At 42.7% G+C, this 21045-nt stretch overlaps 3 protein-coding genes across 4 annotated transcripts; all 3 read left to right on the top strand.

Annotated features, from left to right (window-relative positions):
- Nucleotides 1-122: 122 nt before the first annotated feature.
- LOC148886616 (G protein-activated inward rectifier potassium channel 3-like) lies at nt 123-3833 on the top strand. The gene is made up of 3 exons (XM_089016265.1): nt 123-464; nt 1663-2740; nt 3409-3833. The coding sequence occupies exons 1-3, from the start codon at nt 339-341 to the stop codon at nt 3597-3599; spliced, it is 1395 nt and encodes a 464-aa protein (XP_088872391.1). The 5' UTR covers nt 123-338; the 3' UTR covers nt 3600-3833.
- Nucleotides 3834-4208: 375 nt separating this feature from the next.
- Nucleotides 4209-13788, top strand: pom121 (POM121 transmembrane nucleoporin). 2 transcript variants are annotated; one of them, XM_089017554.1, is made up of 13 exons: nt 4209-4784; nt 5239-5445; nt 5552-5701; nt 6211-6291; nt 6371-6542; nt 7269-7357; nt 7616-7695; nt 7789-7895; nt 7996-8095; nt 8930-9175; nt 9708-11135; nt 11853-11957; nt 13143-13788. In XM_089017554.1, exons 1-13 carry the CDS (start codon nt 4240-4242, stop codon nt 13235-13237), a joined length of 3405 nt encoding a protein of 1134 aa, XP_088873680.1. In that variant the 5' UTR covers nt 4209-4239; the 3' UTR covers nt 13238-13788. The 2 variants fall into 2 exon arrangements, with proteins under 2 accessions (XP_088873680.1, XP_088873679.1); XM_089017553.1 differs by having other exon boundaries at nt 7774-7895.
- Nucleotides 13789-15295: 1507 nt separating this feature from the next.
- tbl2 (transducin beta like 2) lies at nt 15296-20816 on the top strand. The gene is made up of 7 exons (XM_089017170.1): nt 15296-15478; nt 16826-16944; nt 17096-17280; nt 18099-18250; nt 19126-19252; nt 19324-19476; nt 19919-20816. The coding sequence occupies exons 1-7, from the start codon at nt 15352-15354 to the stop codon at nt 20376-20378; spliced, it is 1323 nt and encodes a 440-aa protein (XP_088873296.1). The 5' UTR covers nt 15296-15351; the 3' UTR covers nt 20379-20816.
- The last annotated feature ends 229 nt before the right edge of the window (nt 20817-21045 follow it).

Here is a 21045-nt window from a genome sequence, read left to right as displayed (position 1 = left end):
GTAATCTGAATGCATTGACAGCGGCCACATCTGGACAAAGCGTACTACTTTAAGCAACCCGGCAAACTGTTGTGTAATCTTTTCCAATCGAACGTTTTTCTTCAGAGCTTCTCCATCCAATGCTGAAGATTAAGGATAATCCCCAAATTGTGAAAAGTGGTGGGACACTGAATGGGACCACTTCCCACAGATGACGCCTTGATGTATACTGAGACATATAGCACCAAAAGATCAGGCTGGTGAACCATCTGGCATTTGTTCTTTAAAGCCAGCAAGAGATACTTTTAATTTCCTTGTCCAAAGCAATCTGGTCAGAGCGTTTCCAAGTTCCCTCTGAGATGATCTCCACTGTGATGTGCGGGAAGGAAATTGTGGTCGACAGTGTTGACGGAACGCCTATCAGGATCGGGAGTACTCCAGCAAAACATCAGGCTACGCTGCAGTTTCAATCAATCCCCGATCAGGTATGCCTTTGTCTCATATGGTATTCTCATGTTTGCTTTTTATATTGAACAATGATTTCAATATATGGAAAGTTAAAGAACCTTCTGTCAGAGATGTTTGTTCGTCGGACACTGTGAACAAAGGCTTGAACACAGGAACATTGTATTTTACGGCCAGCAGGGGGCGCAGTTTTTTTTTATTTAGCTATTCATTGAGAGTACAGTGATACCTTGGTTTTCGACCATAATCCGTTTCAGAAACCTGTTCGAAAACCGATTTGTTCAAAAACCGAAACAGCACTTTCCATTAAAATCAATGTAAAAAATCTTAATCCGTTCAAAGTCTAGAAAACAACTTTTTAACTATTTCATCACATAAACCGGATAAAAACTTAATAATAGAGCAGGTCATGTTTAAAATTCTATAAAAACAAACTTTTATTTTCACCAATTTTCTTTCTGCCACAGGCGTGTTGGCACCTATCCTAGCTGTCTAGGGCACACTAACACAGGGCACACTAACTTTTCAAACCAAATTCTTGAACCAAATATGTCTGCATTTTTGCAAAAATAAAACAACAACAATATTAATTCGTCGGTCACAATGAGGAAGACGTGACATATAAGGAAGTGACGTATAATGAAGCGGAGAGTAGTCGAGTGATGCATTCAGATGCACTCAGTTTGGTTGAGAACCAAATATCAGTTGTATACCGGGGCATAAAAAATATATCATTTTTGGTTGAAAACTGAATGGGATGAGAACCGAGACGTTCGAAAACCGAGGTTTGACTGTATATCCACATTTAAGTGATACATTTGTAAAACACAGTCTTCTTGATTTGAATACCACACCCCTGGATGTCCCATGGTACAAGCACCAACATCCATAAACCAACAGAACATGGACATTTTAATGGGTTGTCTTTAAATGAACTGATAGATTTGTAACCTGGCTAATGAGCTCTTCCTGTGAAGGAGTTTATTAAGTCCTAAATTAGTCCAAGGCCAGATCTCCTATCTGAGGTTGACAGTTTAACAGGCCATGTCTGTTCACCTCAGGTTGGCCCCAGATTCTCTGTGCTTCCATTGTGGGGCTTGTGTTCGGCCAACTAAGCTTGAAACTTTTAAATATAATTAATTTCTATTCTGTCTATTCTCCATCACCTTCCTAACCCTCAACCTGATTAACTTCTCATCCCTTTGAATCTCCTCTCAGGAGGTCCACCAACCCCAAACTTTTAGCAGTCAGACTGCAATGTCCTCCCAGCAGAAGACAGTCAAAATGGCTCCACTAGAAACCATGGAGAAGGCCACCAAGCCTCAGCGTTTGCTCCAAAACAGCAATCTTAAAAGTTTTAGCTCCAGGTGGCAATCGCGAGGCTCCACAAGAAGGAGCACCTTTTCCATTCAAACCACCGAGATGGTCAACGGGTCAAAGACGGAGAGGAAACGGCGTAAACTCTTGGGCGATGCGCATTCTGCGCACTTGAGCGCTGGCAGCCAGCGTCAACGCTACGTCACCAAAGACGGCAAGTGCAGGGTCAACTTGGGGCCTATTGAGGACAAAAGTCGGTTCCTTTCGGACATTTTCACCACGCTGGTGGATCTGAAGTACCGCTGGTTCCTACTCGTCTTCACCTTGTGCTACATCCTCACATGGTTAGCCTTTGGCGGAATCTACTTCCTGGGTGCTTGGTTGCGAGGCGATATTGCACATGTGGACAACCAAGAGTGGCAAGCGTGCTACGCAAATGTAGACAGCTTCTTGTCCGCCCTGTTGCTCTCACTGGAGAGTCAAAGGACCATCGGCTACGGCTCCAGAATGGTGACGGCCAACTGCCCGGAAGGAGTGGTGCTCCTGATGGTGCAGTCCATCGTGGGCTCCATGATCGATGCGCTAATGGTGGGCTGCATGTTTGTCAAAATCTCCCGACCCCAACAGAGGGCCCAGACGCTGATCTTTAGCAAACACTGTGTCATATGTGAGCGAGACGGAAAACTATGCATGCTGTTCCGCATCGGGGATCTCAGAGAGAGCCACATGGTGGACGCCAAGATCAGGGCGAAGCTTATCAAATCCAGGCAGACCAAAGAGGGGGAGTTTATCCCGCTTGAACAATCCGAGCTCAACTTGGGTTACGACACTGGTGGAGACCGACTGTTGCTGGTGGAGCCGCAAACCATCACCCATGTCATCAACCAAAGCAGCCCCTTCTGGGACGTAGGAGCCGAGCGTTTGAAGAGGGAGAGCTTTGAGATCATCGTGATCCTGGAGGGTATTGTGGAAGCCTCAGGTTAGTACTTCATCCCAACGTTCTATCTTCAAATTTTAAGCAATAAATATTTTAAAATAAACAGCAACGCAACATGACTAACGAGATAACATATTCTTTATCCTCTGTCAAGAGCGTAACCATTTTCTTCTCTGTCGTCAGGTGGCATCCCAGAAGGAATGCACAATATCTGGCTATTCAGCTGTCTATCTAGCTAGCTAGCTATCTGGTAGATATTTGCTATCGAGCTCGCTACCTAGCTAGCTATCTATTTGATACCTATTAGCTGTCTCGCTGGCTATATATTAGCTAGCTATTAGCTAACTAGTTGGCTGGCTATTAGCTATGTATTAGCTAGCTTTCTATCTGAGTTACTTCCGAATTGAGTGAACGCTGGCGCGTGTGGCTGCCGCTGCTCACCCACAAAAAAACTTATCCTGTGACTGTAATGTGACCTTGAGAGTTTTGAAAGGCGCTTATAAATGAAATATATTATTATTATTATTATTTTATTATAAATTGAAGGGGAAAAAACAGAAATGAATGTTTCATGTCTTTACATTCTACCGAATTGTCACGACTGTGTATTTTATAAAGTACAGCATTATAAAATGCTAATTTTAGCTTGCCATGCGCCTGATTAAAACATCACTTTTGCGTAACATGTCCTCATTCACAATGCTTCTCAGGCATGACGTGCCAGGCCAGAACGTCGTACACAGAGGACGAACTCCTGTGGGGCCATCGCTTTGAATCGTGCATATCCTTGGAGAAAGGCGCCTTCCGCGTAGACTACAGCGCGTTTGACAAGACTTTCGAAGTGCAAATGTCAACACTAAGCGAAAAAGACAGGAGATATGCAACTGAACGAGAACTGTAATTTTACTTGGTGCAACCCAGACAAAAGCCAGAACAGTTTTTAATCAAAATGAACCGAGGATCATACAGGTAAACAAAATGTGATACAGATGCATTTATTTACATCTGTTATAGACTCAAAGGCCCTGTCTGCCTCTCTGGTTTTATCTGTTTTGGGGGTTACCAAACATATTGAGACACTCGTCGTGTTGTGTGTGGTTATTACAGTTCTTGAAAAGCTAAAATTGATCAAATAGCAAAAAAACGAAACTACATTTTGTTTTAATACTCACTAAAATAAATGATACCTTTTGCAAAAATATCTTTTTTTTTTGTCAGTCAGTGGATATCTTTCATGCGCTTTTGGAGTTAGGTTAAGATGTATTTATATTGGTATAACTATATTTTTTATTATTATTTATTCTTATTTCTGTATATAAAATAGGATATATAATTGTCAAAACTATTAATTATATTACTTTATACAAAATGTATTTCAAAATGAATGGTATAAAATGGTGAGGGAACGCAGTACTGTTGTCGCTGTAATACCACCATCTTGCAATGGTTGGCGGTGGCGTACCAAACGCCAAAGTCAAACGCCGAGTTTCCGATGCAGAAGAAGAAATAGTGGAGAGCAGCATGATGGGCGCGTTGCCGCCATGTTACCAAGAGAGAAAAAAATAGTGCTTCTTTCTGCTGTAGGCATAGTTAGTCTATCCCTTTATTTAATCCCCTATTTTCTATACATTGTTTTAATTCTCGCCCTTTGTGGCGGTGCGTCCCTTCTCCGCCGCAGAACCCCGCTTCCCGCCAGATTAGGCCTCAATCCTCGGACTGGATTTCATGCTAGGGCCGGCTACCTGCGCCGCTTTTGGGGCTGGTGGGTGAGCGACGTGTCGGTGGTATCGCGGTGGTGGACCAAAAACGACGTCGGCAGACGTGAGGCACGCGGGTCGTCACTGGAGGCTTTCAGACAAAGACGGCCCGACGCTGCGATCTATCGCGGGGGGCACTTAGCTAGCGACACGTTTCTTTTTAGCCCCGGGGACTTTCTCATGGGGAGTTACATTGGCAAACCGGAAAGTCCGAGTGGCGACCTTCGGAGGTCCAGAGTGGTCCGCAACCCCTGCGAGCAACTGAGGGAAAAGTTATCCAGACCCAACCATGCTGTCTACACACCGAACCGGAGGCTGTCATTTGCCGGGTAAGTCTGTTTCAATGAACTACAGTGCCCTCGCCGGACACTATTCAGTACAACTCGTATACAATCCAAAATCTGCCCCCAAATTGTCGCTTATTGTTAATGTACAACGGCAGTATTAAGTACCAGGAGCTAATAATCAGTTCTTATATTTTTTGAGATACCTTTATTAGGCTCCCTGTAAAAAATAGATTGTGTGGATCAGTGTTAACAGGCATTGATCAACATGCAATGTCTGACCACTTATGAATGGATTGTTTTGTGGATCTGGTGTTCTTAAAAATCTTCCCAAAAACGCACAGTCGTAGCTCTCCGCCAAAAATGGAGATCGATGAGCTCCAATCCACATATATTTTGCTCTTAGTCAAAAAATAAATACAATTGGATCAATGAAGTGAACTTGCATGGCATAATCTCAACTAATAACCAGTAAAGAGCAATTAATTATTTTTTTAAGGGAGCAGACAAGCCCAATGGGACACTTCACGATCACCCCACAACGGCACTATCCCCTTCATCAGCCGGGCGCCTCCTCATTGGGCTTCCTGCCTCCCGTCAGGTGGGACGGCTTCAGGAAGAAGAGCATCCTCACGCCTCGAAATTCACCAGCTGCTCAGAGTCCCGTCACTGTCAAGATTGCTCGGCCCGATCACAACAGTAGCAGGTATAATTCACCTGTTTTTTTACCGTTACCGTAATGGACAGGAACTGGGAAAACATTACTGTGTAAATCATAATTGACTTGGGTTTATTTTCCCTCCTGTCTTTAGTTTGGAGCATCTAAGTTGCGCTGCAGTGCCCAAGCCCCCCGTGGACCCCTGCTCCAGAGAAAGCGTCCTCAAAGTGTTGAAGGATAGCCGCAAGAGAGAGGTTGATGATGCGGACAGAAGCTTCAATGCCGAGCAGAGAAGCAAGAGAAGGTAAACAGACCTTTACCCTAAGAGGTTATGCTACACTTACGATTCAAGGTGGTACCAATTCGTTGCTATGGCAATTTTACCACTCGTCAATAGCTCGCCAATCATATGTCCTGGCATGTACGTCTTGTAGAAAGAAACAGTTATATTATCTGCCATAATTACCTTGAAGAAAAATATGTAATTGCTATCTATTAGCTATCTGGCTAACTATCTGTTAGCTGGCTGCCTATTTGCATATCTATCTATTAGCTATGTATTAGCTAGATGGCTGGCTTTCTATCTATTTGTAAGGTGCTTGTAAATTAAATGTATTATACTTTTTATTATTATTATTATTATTATTATTATTATTATTATTATTATTATTGGAATATAGTGTCAAGATACTATATGAGTTTTGGGGTGGAACTGGAATATAAATTCAGCAACCACATTGTATGCTAAATTAATATCACAAAGAAAGTATCATTTTTGAGGGACATGTACAAGCTCTGGAATCTGTTCCACAGGCGAAACGACAGTGGAGGAAGCTCACATTCCGCTTTTGAGCCGCTCTTGCCCAATGGAGCGCCATCACAACTGGTCCCAAAGTGAGTCGACAGCACTTTTTTTCCCGATTTTTGTCTCATGGCGATTTTAGACCCTTTATTTATGTATTTATTTATCCAGACCCGGAAGCCTAAAGCGAGGGATGATCTCAGTAACAGAGGAGTCCAACTTAAAGAGGTCCCGCACCTCCTCCATCAGCTCTGCCAGTGGACTTCATGCACCGAGAGGGACGCTGGGTTCTAAGAGAAACCCCATCCAAAGCTCATACAGCTCTACTGCGGGCCTCCTGCAAGTAAGGACCAAACATCTTTATTTTTTTTTCAGAGCTACAGCTTTCAAATATTAGAATCAATGTAGATTTGAATTCAGGCACTAACTGTCATTGTTTGCCTGCTGCTTTTTTAATAACTCATTCACTGCCAGACGATGTACAAAAATGTGTCCACTCCAGTTTTTGTCATTTTCACTCAAATTGCAGGACCCACAGAATATTGAGTATTAGGATTACATAAACATTCAATGCAGCATAAGAAACCTTCGACCTTCTTTTATCAGAAAAAAATAGTTAATTCCTAAATTCTATGGCTCTGGAGTTATTTGATCTTGAAATGAGGGCAGCTGTACAAAATACAATACATACATATTGATTCATATAGCAGTAATATTTCAGCTGTAACAAAGCGCTAACATATGGACAAAAGGCAAATGCTGTCCCCCTTGTGGGAGGGAAAAAAACATTGCCAGAGGTCTGACCAGCGCTTTATCGGCATCCCTGCAAAAAAAAAAAACCCAAAACTCGAACACATTCAAGAATGGCGCTCCACGTCATGCTTTTCAATTACCAAATTAATTCGGGAATGGCAGTGAATGAATTAATCAAACAATAATTATTTCTTTTCATTCATTTTTTTAACCATTATTTCGTTACTTCTGTTAAGAACTGTAGATTTTCTTTCCATTTTAAATCTACAAAATTGTTTTGACTCAAAGTGGATTATGAAACGCTTTATTTTGAAAGTTTAAGAAGCCATCTGCGCCCAGCTCACCGATTTCCAGCCCAGGTTCATCTCGGTCCCAGACACCCGATGGAGCCGCCAAGAAACAGAGGTGTGTATCCACATTTCAGCCTCTTGTCTTTTGAATGAATGTAAAAAAATATACAGTCAAGTCTCGTTATATCGATATTCAAGGGAGTCCGAAAAAATATCGATATAACCGGGACTATCGATATATCCGACCCTGTTTGCATGTAATTTTCTCCGTACGTGCATAGAAATAGTATCGATATAACCGGGACTATCGATATATCCGATATCGATATAACGAGACTTTACTGTATATAACTAGCCCTTTTCTTTTTCCCAGAGAGGATGACGGCCTTTCCCCCAGCTCGGCGTCCTCGGTGCGATCAGAAAGGGCCGCATCGGATAAAACACCTGATACATGTAAGTGTTCACCATCTCTGTTCTGGATTCATGTTTGCTCAAAGCATATTTTGTACTCAATGTTTTATTTACTCATAGCTAAAAAAACTCCAGTCCCCAAGGTCCCAATCATAACCTCAACAAACTTCACCGGCAGCGGTGGAAATCGAAAACGGAAGATCCAGCTGGTTTCCAGCAACCGGGATGACCAAATATCACTGGTATGCAAATGACTGACAGTTTTATGATCTGAAGAAAGAAATAAACTGCATATATTAGCCCCCGCCCCGCATATAACTCTCTGTGTTTATCAATCTGAAGCCACCGCCACCTGAGCTGGGCTACACTATCACTGTGAAGGATCTGGATGAAGAGAAGAAAGCTGCCATCAGCAAGATTCAGAAGGTCCTGGAGACACCTGGTGAGTTGATAGCGATTTTTAATCCAAGTTGGATTAGCAAAGCTTGTTTTAACATCAGATCAGTTTCACTCATTCGCTGCCATTTCCAAATTTGTTTGGGTTTCTTTTTTTTTTTTTTTTTCATGCTTGGGTGCTGATAAAGCGCTGGCCACGGCCACTGACAATGTTTTTTTTTTTTCCACAAGAGGCAACATTTCCATTTTTTCCATGTTAGCGCTTTGTTCCAGCTGTTGGTAAAGTGACCAATATGTATGTATTGCATTGTATTTTGGATAGCCGCCCTCATTTCAAGATCATATAACTACAGACCCATATAATTTTGAAATTAACGATATTTTTCTGATGAAATAAGAGAGTCTTGGGTTTCTAACCCTGTATGGAATGTTTATGTAGTCATAAAACTCAATATTCTGTGGGTCCTGGAATTAGTGTTAAAGCGCTATATAAATCAATATGTATTGTATTGTCTTGTATTTTGTACAGCCGCCCCGATTTCAAGGTCATATAACTCCGGACTCATATAATTTAGGAATTAACTTTTTTTCCCTGATGAAATAAGAGTGTCTCATGTTTCTTACGCTGCATTGAAAGTTTATGTAGTCCTAAAACTCAGTATTCTGTGAGTCCTGGAATTCAAGTGATAATGACAAAAACCCTGGCACTGGAGTGGGCACATTTTTGCATGTCTGGCAGTGAATGAGTTAATGTCTTTCCACTGTTTTTGTAATTTTCCTTCGTTTATTTATTTTTATTCGGGGGGGGCAACATTCTGTGTATATTTCAATCTTTAAATCCCATTATAGAACCTAAGCATGTTGTCTTGTCCCCGTCTAGTTTCCGAAGCCGAGAAGTCCTCCCCTTCGTTGACCGCCACCGTGCCCGCCTCGTCCACCACCACCAGCACGGTCTCCAGCACCATCACTCTAAGTAGCCTGTTGGCAGCCCCGCTGCCCAAAACCTCCAGCCCTGCCTCCACAGTCATCAACCTAGATCCTAGTCCTGCCCCAGTGGTTTCCAACCCACTCCTGGCGCCTCTGAAGATGAAGAGTCCTCTGAGCTCTTCTCCCAGCACCACCAAAGGTAGGACCCGACGTAATCAATAGAGAGATAGATAGCGAGATAGCGACCGCTGAAGGGAAAAGCCGAAAGGAAAAGTAGATAGCGAGCTTGATAGATAGCGGGATGGATGGATAGATAGGTAGGTAGCGATCTAGATTGGTAGGTAGGTAGCGATCTAGATAGGTAGGTAGGTAGCGATCTAGGTAGGTAGGGATCGATCTAGATAGGTAGGTAGGTAGCGATCTAGGTATGTAGGTAGGTAGCGAGGTAGGTAGGTAGCGATCTAGATTGGTAGGTAGGTAGCGATCTAGGTAGGTAGGGATCGATCTAGATAGGTAGGTAGATAGCGATCTAGGTAGGTAGGTAGCGATCTAGGTCGGTAGGTAGCGATGTAGATCGGTGTGTAGCGATCTAGATCGGTGGGTAGTAATCTAGATCGGTGGGTAGCGATCTAGATAGATACATCAGAGATTTATTGGTGGAACACGTTTTGGGTTCTTTTATTTGGACTGCATGCCATTTCTGAAGTATGTCTCACTTATAATGTCAACAGTTCCTGCATTGACCTTATTGGAACGGCCCAGCATCTCAAGCCTCAAGACGCCGACCGTAACGGACACCCCGAAGCAATCGCACCCCACCCAGTCGCAGCCCCCTTCTGCCAGCGCGGGCCAGCCCTCCGCCTTCACTCAGGTCATGGCCCAGATTTCCAAACCCATCAGTAGCACTCCGTCACTACCCGCAGTGAGCTTATTCGGAGCATCGAGCCAGAATCCCATTCCTGCCGCATCCTCTGCTTCTATCACCACCGCGGCACCCGTTCCTTCTAACCCTCTGTTGGCCTCGGGGTTCAAACCCATTTTTGCCGTCGCCACCTCCGCATCGACCCTGTCAACTTTAACAACCCCAGAGAGCAAACCCCCACTCCAAAGCTTCAAGGCAATTTTTGGAAGTAGCCCCGCGACAACTGCCTTCACCGTCCCGCCTCAGACAACCTCCACCGCAACGACGGGGAGCGTCATGTCGCCGCCGCCACCTTACACCGCCTCTCCCGCAACATCCGCGACGGTTTCTTTAACTTCTACCATATTTGGTGCCTCAACAAGCAGCGCTGTTACCTCGCCTCTTTTCTCTGGATTGACCTCCACCGCGGCAGCGACCGCCGGCTCTAACACCAGCACGACCACCGCAGCCCAGCCGGCTTTAAAATCCATCTTCGGAACCTGGTCTGCGCCACCTACAACTAGTACCACATCAGCGCCGGCGCCTACGACGGGATTTCAGTTTGGATCCACGGGCGCCGTAACTACGACATCTGTTGTTACGACCTCCACGAACGCCTTTGCGTTTGGAGCCTCACAGCCAGGCTCTCAAGTCGCCAGTCAGAAGGTGTTCGCCTTTGGTCAGACCGGAGTGGGTCAGAACACAACCACGGCTTCCTTTGGAGGTTTTGCCATCGCCGCCGCTACGCCCGCATCCACGGTCACCGCTGCTAATGCCGCCACGACGCAGTCAACATTCACTTTTGGAAAGCCATCATTTCAAGCCCCGGCACCCCAATCGACCTTCAACACCACGGTCACTGCACCTAAACCTTTTACTTTCGGGGCTAGCGCCGCATCAACCGCACCTGCGACCAACTCTCCGGCGACGCCGTTCAACTTTGGAGCGGCTGCTACCACGACGCCATCCAGTTTTGTGACGCCAACCAAACCGTCGTTTGGGGGCGGTTCCACCCCCTTCACTTTCGGCGCCACCGCCACGCCCTCCGTGGCGCCAAGCTTCGGCCAGGCCGCCCAGAGTCAGACCGCGCCGTCGTTCGCGTTTGGCAGCGCCGCTCCTCAGCCGACCCCCTCGGGTCCAGCGCCACCGGCATCTGGCGGGTTTAACTTTGGCGCCGCCATTTCGCAAACGCCGTTCGGAACGGCCGTCGCCAATCATGCTGCGCCGCAGATGGGAGGCTTCAATTTTGGGGCTGCAGGTGAGATATTACTCTCCAGATTTCATTTTGATGTTTGAAATGGGACTACGGTTGAAGGGGCAGATGGACATTTATGAAACAGGATAAATAAACAATACAAAATGACAACACCTGCAATGAACCGTTTTACAAATTATATTATAAATTCGCTAACGGTAGTGAATGACTTCCTTTTCTGGAATATACGGCGCATCTTCAACGAATGACATATTTAAAACATTTTCCATACTTAAGGTGCACCGCATTATACGGGGCATGTTCAATGAATGACATTTTAAAACGTATTCCATACATAAGGCGCACCGCATTATAAGAGGCGCCTTCAATGAATGACATATTTTAAAACGATTTCCACACAGAGGGCGCACCGCATTATAAGGGGCACCTTCAATGAATGACATATTTTAAAATGTTTTCCATACATAAGGCGCACCGCATTATAAGGGGCAACTTCAATGAATTACATATTTTGAAACGTTTTCCATACATATGGCGCACCGCATTATAAAAGGCACTTTAAATGAATGACATTTTAAAACGTTTTCCATACATAGGGCCCAACGCATGGTCAGCTTTTGAAAAAAATACGGTAATTCGATTCGATGCCTTCTGTCTTCATTTTTACGTCATTGACACGGATTTGGCATTTTAGACTGAGTTCAATATGTTACATCAAATCCAGATTGTTTTCTGACATTTGGTTTGTGACTTTTGCAGGCGCATCCACGCCATCTTTCGGTCAGACCCCGAACGCAGCTGCCGGTCCAATTCCATTTGGAAGTCCCAGTACACCAATCCAGGCTTTCAACGCTGTTCCTTTTGGTAAGTTTGTGAACGCAGTGTATTTATTATATTATTAATATATAAATTCTATTTCTTAAGCTCTCATCTCCTAAAGCCAGGTCCACACAGACTGCCCACACGGAATGGGAAAAAAACATTAACTTTTATGATTTTCTTCTCTGACCGTTCTTAGAGCGTATTGATGAGGAAAAATCACGTACGCACCCCACACAACAGGATCATTGCTCAGAATAATCCTGAAGGGTCATCTGAAAATGTTTGAATTCTACGCCTCTTGCAGATATTCCATTTTTTATTATAAGTGTCTATGCTCATTTATTTTGGAAGGGAGAGGAAAACAAGTACCGTATTTTCTGGAATATAAGGCGCACCTTCAACTAATTACATATTGAAAAACATTTTCCATACATAAGGTGCACCGCATTATAAGAGGCACCTTCAATGAATGACATATTTTAAAATGTTTTCCATAATGATAATAATAATAATACATTTCATATTTAAGCGCCTTTCAAAACTCTCAAGATCACTTTACAGTCACAGGACAAGTTTTTCTGTGGGTGAGCAGTGGCAGCCACACGCGCCGGCGTTCACTCAACCTGGAAGTAATTCGGATAGAATAGTAAGACAAATAGATAGAAAGCTAGCTAGCTAGCCAACTAGATAGCTATTGTACGGTATTACAGACAAAAACAGAATTGATACATAAGGTGCACTGCATAATGAGGGGCACCTTCAACGAATGACATATTTTGATAGAAAGCTAGCTATCAAGCCAATAGATAGCTAATAGCTAGCCAGCTAGATAGCTAAGCAGTCAGCCACATAACTATTGTACGGTATTACAGAAAAAAACTAAGAGAAGTGATACATAAGGTGCACTGTATAAGGAGCACCTTCAACAAATGACATTTTAAAACATTTTACATACATAAGGTGCACCGCATTATACGGGGCATCTTCAATGAATGACATTTTAAAACGTTTTCCATACATAGGATGCATCGCCATCATAAGGGGCACCTTCAATGAATGACGTATTTTAAAACGTTTTCCATGCATTTGGCGCACCGCATGATGAGGCGCATGGTCAGCTTTTGAAAAAAAATCTTTTACATGCGCCTTATAGTGCAGAAAATACGCTACTTAAATGCATTTGGATGAATCGTATCTGAATGTACAATGTTTTGTTTTCTCAATCAGGTTCCCCTCCTTCCTTCTCCATCGGGGCGGGCTCAAAGCCAAGCGGGGCGCGGCAAAGATTGCAAGCGCGAAGGCAGCACAACAGAAAGAAGTAACCTCACACCGGTTGAACTTTTTTTGCTGCCACCGAAAGCCCTCGGCTTGCCTCTTTGGAACAGGATGTCAAAAGGTCGCCTGGATGAGACTTGCCGCTTTTGTGCTCCGAAGACTGAATCCGCATGCGGTTGAGGGGGAAAGAACACATTGAATGAAATCATATCCTACTTGTTGTTTTTGGACTCTATTGTTAGGATGTGAATGGAGAACAAAACTTATTTTTTTACGCAGACTGATCCGTATATTTGTTCACCTTGCAAAGTTTGGACGGATGACGGCAGGGTTACGTGCAAACACAGAAAGGGGGATGGATACACAAAGGGGGGTTGACTGGTTTTCAGTTTTTTAAATTATTTTTTTAACTGCCGCCTCCCCAGCCGTGTGCAAAATGACTATTTAGTTGATGGCTGTGATTGCTTTGCTATATAGTTTGTGCTTGTTTTTTGTAAACATTCCCAAAAGTCCTCTCAAGAGTGTGATTCCTAAACAACAACCACATTATAGTTTTCACCTCGACATACAATGCTGGATAATAAATACATCAACATTTCGTCAATTGTTGCTAGACCTAAAACAAAGTGCTGCTCAGAGGATTTAATAAAAACCCGATTCAGACAATAACAAAAAATGTTTTTGTTATTGCAATTTTGTCCACAATTCTGAATAATGCATTTAGATAGCCACTAATCTGTCAATCAGATGATAATTATTTTGGGGGGGTGTAGTTAAGTGTCATGTCACATGTGCTGCTCCCGGAGGTTAATGTTGATTTAATTAAAAAAAAAAGAATGGGTGGATGGATGTTCAGTGCCCAAAACATTCCCGTTGTGAATATTTTTATTTTCTTCACTTTTATTACATCATATTAAATTTCAAAACAGTATCCTAAGTATAATTTAATGTTTCAAAATGACCCAAAGTACACCCCCCAAATAAGCCGCATTTTTGTGTCTACTCCAGTGCCAGGGTTTTTGTCATTGTCACTCAAATTCCAGGACCCATAGAACATTGAGTTTTAGGACTACAGAAACATTAAATACAGCGTTACAAACCTTAAAGGACAACCGACACCATTTTTTTGTTTCCTAACTGACATCAGAAAAAACGTTTTATCACATCTAAAATACCCAAAACACATAGGCTGATATTTTTAGTCGAATGCAAAACACAAATAAAAATAACTTAAAGTGTCCCAAAACTACTTCAAAATGACCTCTGAGATGCCGAGTTTCAGAAGGTCCCGCCCCCTTATTCGTGACGTCACGCCCGGACGTCTTGCCTTGCTCTAGAATCAAAACAATGGCTTCAGATTCGGAGAGGATGCTTTCTTGTTACACATCCAGTTATGAATATGATTCAAATAGTTCTGAAGAGGAAAGCATACATGTTTGCAATTGATTAAAGAAGTCCTGTATCAATTCGAGCTGTCAGGACTCCAATGTAGTGTCCCAGAAAATGCACAAGATGGCGCCCAAGCTCCGTTGGAAATGGGCTGATTTGTCTGCTGGGAATTTGTGTCAACTAGTAGTCTTTGAGCAACACACAATGATTCACCATCGTGTTATTTGTTTTCCTTCTAATTTCGCCATTAACATGAGGTTTTCAGACCAAACAAAGTACCCAAAATGCATTGTGTGTCGCTTTCTCGATCAAGGGCGTTCCAGACGTCACGTCAGGCATCGTCATCAACTCGAAAACAAGACTTCCTGAATATTCACCGCGAGTCTTAAAACGTAAAATATAGCTATATGCCGTTCAATCTTTGTAAAATACACTCAATAGAAGTTATTTGAAGTGATTTTACAAATTACGCACATAACTTGTACAGAGGGGTCGGTTGTCCTTTAAGATATCTTTCATCAGAAAAAAATAATTCCTAAATTATATCTGTGGAGTTATATGAGCTTGAAATGAGGGCAGCTGTCCAAAATACAATCCAATACCGTGCAGTGTACTGTATTTATATATTACTATATTCTTTTTTTTTTGCAGTTCCGCACCAGGCCGACAGTGGGCGACAAATCGTCAATAATAAAACTCCCATAGTCACTGTTAGCGGCGTGAATCAAATTACGTGGCATCTCGGAAGAAAAGCAACTACACGAGACCAAAGATGGAGCTTGTTGCTTTGGTTGCGTTGTCCTCGCTGTTGGGCGCTTTGGTGATTTTGGTCGCTTTCGCCGTGGGGAAACGGAAAGAAGAGCAACAAAAAGACGCCGGGCAAGTGAATAATTGTGCCGGTACGAGTTGGCTAGCGGTTGATGCTAACGTTAGCGTAGTTTTCTCAACCTGACTGTGTACATGTACCAACTTGATTGTCAAGGGTCTTTCGTGCTTATATTCCTTTTTTTATTACGACCACCGTAGCTGCATAGTAGTTAGGTCCCCATGCAAAACATTCAAGAGCTAGTTACTAAAAAGGAAAGTAATGAGTGAACCCTGACCTGTTGTCATGTAACTCTTTGCGTTGGAATCCAACCAAGGCGTTGAAATAGTGTGTCAATCTTTCACTGTCTTTACGGACGAAAAACACCCTGTTGATAATTGGGGAAATGTGACCGTACCGCCACAAAAACTGCATACACTGAAACAATTTCATCTCAGGACACACATTTTTTTTTCCCTCGATGTTTAATTTGGACGTTTAAAGTGTCAATTGTCAACTTACTGTAACAGCCATTTATTACAGCGTCATTGGTTAAGGCGATAGTAGACGTTACCAGCTGTGCACGTCATAGCCGAGTGGGATGTGACAAAATGTTTCAATAATAATTCATCACACATTTTCTAATACCATATTAAAGTGCATTTAAATAGCTTTTTAATGATGGATAGATTATTGTTCTATGACAAATAATAAGGAAATAATGGAATTTTTAATTTTCGAAATCAGGGGATTTTCTTCCTGTAATTAAACAGTTAAATCAATGGAAATCTGTGACCGAGTTCTTTATTACAGGCTAACCTATCATAACTTATTTTTTGGCAGATCTTAACGAGTAAGGTACCATTGGAAAGCTTTTGAAATTCTAAACAAGAGCAGAAAATACAAGAAAAGATTCAAAATATAAATTAGCAAATATCAACAATCGAATGCAGGCAGATTTTCATCAGAAATCAAAAATGGCTGTGACTGAATACTAGGAAAGAAAATTGCGAGCTGTAGAAATATATATGCTAATGCTTCTTTTTGCTTTAAACATGGCAGTTATGGAGAAAAATATATTTCACCACTTCTACGAGTTATAAAAATACAATTTAGGCACCTTTATAAACTGTAGTGTTAGCAAAAAGAGCGTAAACTTCAATCCATTTTTTTCTCGTTGTCGTCTTCGGAAATTTAAAGAACCAGCATGGAGTGAAACGTGTAATACGTCATGATAAGCTGCTTATCTTAGAAAATCCCACAAAAAACGATCACGTACTTCCCAAAAATGCAATGATATACGACTGCGAGTACAGAGTGCGCTCGGTTCACTGGACAGAAACAATCGCGGTGGAATATAGGTCACTGTAGCGTACCTACGTATGGAGAAGTGGTAATAGAAGGTTGTCACAAACCTCAGACCTGCTCGTTGTGCTTCCAGGTGAAAGCATCGTAATGAAGGCACCAGCAGCACAGAAACCTAAGCAGGTGAAGCAGCGAGGTCGTAAAGACAAATCTCAACACAACTTCAACCATCCTCTGTTGGCCTCCTCGCTCAAGGTAACCTCAAAAGCTCTCACATCTTTACAACATCTAGCATAGATAACGTTGATGAGGAGTGGAGATGGCTGAAGGATGATACGTCCAGACGAGCTCAACAAAATGGCCACATTTTTTTTTAACCTCAACTGTGTTTCTTTACATCGCTCAGGGCCACCTTGGAAATGTAACGTGCTTAGATTTCAGCAGCAACGGAAAGTACTTGGCATCGTGTGCTGACGATCGCACCGTGAGAATATGGAGTACCAAAGACTTCCTCGAACGAGAGCACAAGTGTTTGAGGGCCAACGTGGAGCTGGACCATGCCACGTTGGTGCGCTTCAGCCCAGATTCCAGGTTAGTTGGAGCGCTGATGCGTATGTGGAACTGTCGCGGCTTGGAATTGAAGCGGATTTACGCGGGGGCAGGAGATATGAGACTCTTTTTTTGTCAATGGATGCTACAGCTTCGTGTTTGCTTTTAACATTTAGTTTGGAGCAGATTACACTATGATGTCCCTGATCCACTGGTGAAAATGATGCTGTGATTTTCTCCTCTTTCATCTGGGACTGCTTCATGCAACAAAGAGGGTGCAACAAGTGCATAATATTGAAGGCTGTCTGTGTCTTTTGTTTTTGTAGTTGCTGCCTTTACAGCAGCTCCTGTATTTTATTTTTCTACTTCTTCCTTTTCTTTCCTCTTCCTTTCATAACTTTGCTGCTGTGAAATGTAGATTTCTCCACTGCAAAACTAATAAAGGCTAATCCTATCCAATCCAAATGTGACCAGCACCCAGTCACAAGAAGGAGTCATGTCATACAATCAAGACAATCAATGACAAAATGCAGAATATTAACTATAAAATCTTCCGCATATACTTCAAACAAAACATTATGGTTATGTTGTGTGACATTATTTGTTATTTAGTTTTTTTTAATGCCAAAATGGCGTCGCGACAGTGGCTGCCCTTACAGCAGCTCCTGTATTTTTCGGTACTTCTTCCTTTCCTTTCCACTTACTTTCATAACTTTACTGCTGTGAAATGTACATTTCTCCACTATGAAACAAATAAGACAATAACTCAAGGCATACAAGCATTTTTTTTTGTCTCACATAAATGTTACGGACATCATTTTCATCAAGCTCTACAATGACACTCATTGTTTCCGCCGTAGGGCATTTATCACCTGGCTCGCTAACGGTGACACGATTCGAATCTTCAAAATGAGCAAGAAGCAAGAAAGTAGTACGAACATCAATGCGATCTCTGATGACTTCCCCATCAAACACAAGGGCATCATCCTCAACATCGGTATTGCGGAGACTGGTAAGCGGCATAAAGAATATTCAGTTGACTTTTAAAGGACAACCGACATCATTTTTTTGTTTCCTAACTGACATCAGAAAAAAAACGTTTTATAGCATCTAAAATACACAAAACATGATGGCTGATATTTTTAGTCAAATGCAGAACACCAATAAAAATGACTTAAAGTGTCCCAAAACTACTTCAAAATGACCTCAGAAAGTTTCAGAAGGTCCCGCCCCCTAATTCGTGACATCACACCAGGACGTCTTGCCTTGCTCGAGAATCAAAACAATGGCTTCAGATTCGGAGAAGATGCTTTCTTGTTACTCATCAAGTTATGAATATGATTCAAATAGTTCTGAAGAGGAAAGCATACATGTTTGCAATCGATTAAAGAAGTCCTTAAGTGTCATTTTGAGGCATCTGGACTCCAATGTAGCGCCCGGAAAATGCACAAGATGGCGCCCAAGCTCCATTGGAAATGGGCTGATTTGTCTGCTGGGAATTTGTGTCAACTAGTATCAAATAGTAGTCTTGGTGCAACACACACACACGTTATTTATGTTTTTCCTTCTAATTTCGGCATCAACACGTATCAACACAAAGTTTTGAGACCAAACAAAGTACCCAAAATGCATTGTGTGTCGCTTTCTCGGTCAGGGGCGTTCCCTCCGTGACGTCACTTAGGGGATCGTCATCAACTCGAAAACAAGACTTCCTGAATATTCAGCGAGAGTCTTAAAATGTAAAATATAGGTGGAATCTTTGTAAAATACACTCAGTAGAAGTCATTTGAAGTGATTTTACAAATAATGGACACAACTTGTCCGGAGGTGTCGGTTGTCCTTAAAAAAAAAAAGTCACACCAATGCCAAATGTGCTATTTTCTGCAGGCAAGTTCATCATGAGCGCCTCGGTTGATACCAACATCACCATTTGGAATCTGAAAGGCGACATACTGGCCACCATTAACACCAACCAGATGACCAATTCTTATGCTGCCATCTCGCCATGTGGCAGGTCGTAATTCACTTCCGTCTCTTTTTACTGCGCAAGAAAACGTGGAAAGTAAATGAAGGTTCCGCTCTCAGGTTTGTGGCATCCTGCGGCTTCACGCCTGATGTCAAGGTGTGGGAGGTGTGCTTTGCAAAGTCGGGCGAGTTTAAGGAGGTGACGCGAGCCTTTGAGTTGAAAGGCCACTCCGCCGGCGTCCACGCATTTGCCTTCTCCAATGACTCTCATAGGTAAAAAAAGAAAATGTCCTTTGTACAAATCCCATCAATTTTTCAAGGTAAGGAAAAGGAATCAAAACATGTCAGGAGTGTAGTTTATTCTATATGGGGAACCATATCACATTTATTATACATAAAATAAGGTGTATTTTGTGTCATTTTCATGTTTAGAAAATTAGAAAGTAGAAAGTTATGTTTTATGGGAACGGATTATTCTCATTTTAATGGTTTCCTATGGGAAATTAATTTTTGGGATACACACGTTTCGCCTTACACACGTTTCGCCTTACACACTGTGTCGTAAGTTCGTAAGCCAAGGTATCACTGTATATGTGGTGGAATCTTTGTAAAATACGCTCAGTAGAAGTCATTTGAAGTGATTTTACAAATTATGGACGCAACTTGTCCGGAGGTGTCGGTTGTCCTTTAATGTGCTTTTCTTCATGATTTTTAGAATGGTGACAGTGTCCAAAGACGGCACGTGGAAATTATGGAACACCGACGTGGAATATAAAAAGCAGCAAGACCCGTATCTGCTCAAGACCGTCCGCTGCATGTCGTCCGACGGAAGCCTGGCGGCACTGTCGCCCGACGGTCGGGTGGTTGCAATCAGCGACGGCTGCGACGTGGCTATGTACGACGCTATCAGCGGCGAGCAGGAGGAGCTACTACTCGGCGTGCACAGCTTCAATATCACGGACCTTCGCTTCGATGTCACCGGGCGATTTTTGGCGTGCAGCGGCGACAAGGCCATCAGAGTATTTCACAACGCGCCCGGCTACCGGGCGGCCATCAGGGACATGCAGGATATGCTGAAGAAGGCGCAGAATCAAGGCATGAAGCAGAGGCTGCAGCAGCAGATCAGTGAGGCGCAAAGTGCCCTTGATGCCGCCCTGGCCACTCCCGTCCGATAATGTGCCCAAATTAAGTATGGTTGCCTTTCTATGGAGTTTTAATTAAAAAAAATATTTTTAAAGGACAACCCACACAATTTTTTTTGTTTCTTAACTGACATCAGAAAAACGTTTTATAGCATCTAAAATAGCCAAAACACGTAGGCTGATATTTTCAGTCAAATGCAAAACACCAATAAAAATGAGTTAGTGTCCCAAAACTACTTCAAAATGTCCCCGGAAATGCAGTTTCAGAAGGTCCCGCCCCCTTGTTCGTGACGTCACAACAGGACATCTTGCCTTGCTCTAGAATCAAAACAATGGCTTCAGATTCGGAGAAGATGCTTTCTTGTTACTCATCCAGTTATGAATATGATTCAAATTGTTCTGAAGTGGAAAGCATAAATGTTTGCAATCGATTAAAGAAGTCCTGTCTCATTTTGAGGCGTCTGGACTCCCAGAAAATGCACAATATGGTGCCCAAGCTCCGTTGGAAATGGGCTGATTTGTCTGCTGGAAATTTGTGTCAACTACTATCAAATAGCAGTATAATAGTCTAATATAATAGTCTTAGTGCAACACACAACAATTCACCATCGCGTTATTTGTTTTTTTTTCGTCTAATTTCGGCATCAACACAAAGTTTTCAGACCAAACAAAGTACCCAAAATGCATTGTGTGAAGCTTT

Source organism: Hippocampus bargibanti, linkage group LG16, assembly GCF_051943395.1.
Source record: "Hippocampus bargibanti isolate YZ-2025 linkage group LG16, ASM5194339v1, whole genome shotgun sequence".
Lineage (NCBI taxonomy): Eukaryota > Metazoa > Chordata > Actinopteri > Syngnathiformes > Syngnathidae > Hippocampus > Hippocampus bargibanti.
The sequence above is the reverse complement of the archived record's forward strand: the minus strand, read 5'-3'. Positions and strand labels throughout refer to the sequence as shown.

What these genes read in the sequence shown, in the direction of transcription:
- LOC148886616 (XM_089016265.1), top strand. Translation starts at nt 339, where the DNA reads ATGATCTCCACTGTGATGTGCGGGAAGGAAATTGTGGTCGACAGTGTT. An exon ending in TTCAATCAATCCCCGATCAG is followed by an intron (nt 465 to 1,662) that starts GTATGCCTTTGT and finishes ATCTCCTCTCAG; the next exon opens with GAGGTCCACCAACCCCAAAC. An exon ending in GGGTATTGTGGAAGCCTCAG is followed by an intron (nt 2,741 to 3,408) that starts GTTAGTACTTCA and finishes AATGCTTCTCAG; the next exon opens with GCATGACGTGCCAGGCCAGA.
- pom121 (XM_089017553.1), top strand. Translation starts at nt 4,240, where the DNA reads ATGTTACCAAGAGAGAAAAAAATAGTGCTTCTTTCTGCTGTAGGCATA. An exon ending in CTACTGCGGGCCTCCTGCAA is followed by an intron (nt 6,543 to 7,268) that starts GTAAGGACCAAA and finishes TTATTTTGAAAG; the next exon opens with TTTAAGAAGCCATCTGCGCC. An exon ending in GGAGCCGCCAAGAAACAGAG is followed by an intron (nt 7,358 to 7,615) that starts GTGTGTATCCAC and finishes TCTTTTTCCCAG; the next exon opens with AGAGGATGACGGCCTTTCCC.
- tbl2 (XM_089017170.1), top strand. Translation starts at nt 15,352, where the DNA reads ATGGAGCTTGTTGCTTTGGTTGCGTTGTCCTCGCTGTTGGGCGCTTTG. An exon ending in TGTTGGCCTCCTCGCTCAAG is followed by an intron (nt 16,945 to 17,095) that starts GTAACCTCAAAA and finishes TACATCGCTCAG; the next exon opens with GGCCACCTTGGAAATGTAAC. An exon ending in CATCGGTATTGCGGAGACTG is followed by an intron (nt 18,251 to 19,125) that starts GTAAGCGGCATA and finishes TATTTTCTGCAG; the next exon opens with GCAAGTTCATCATGAGCGCC.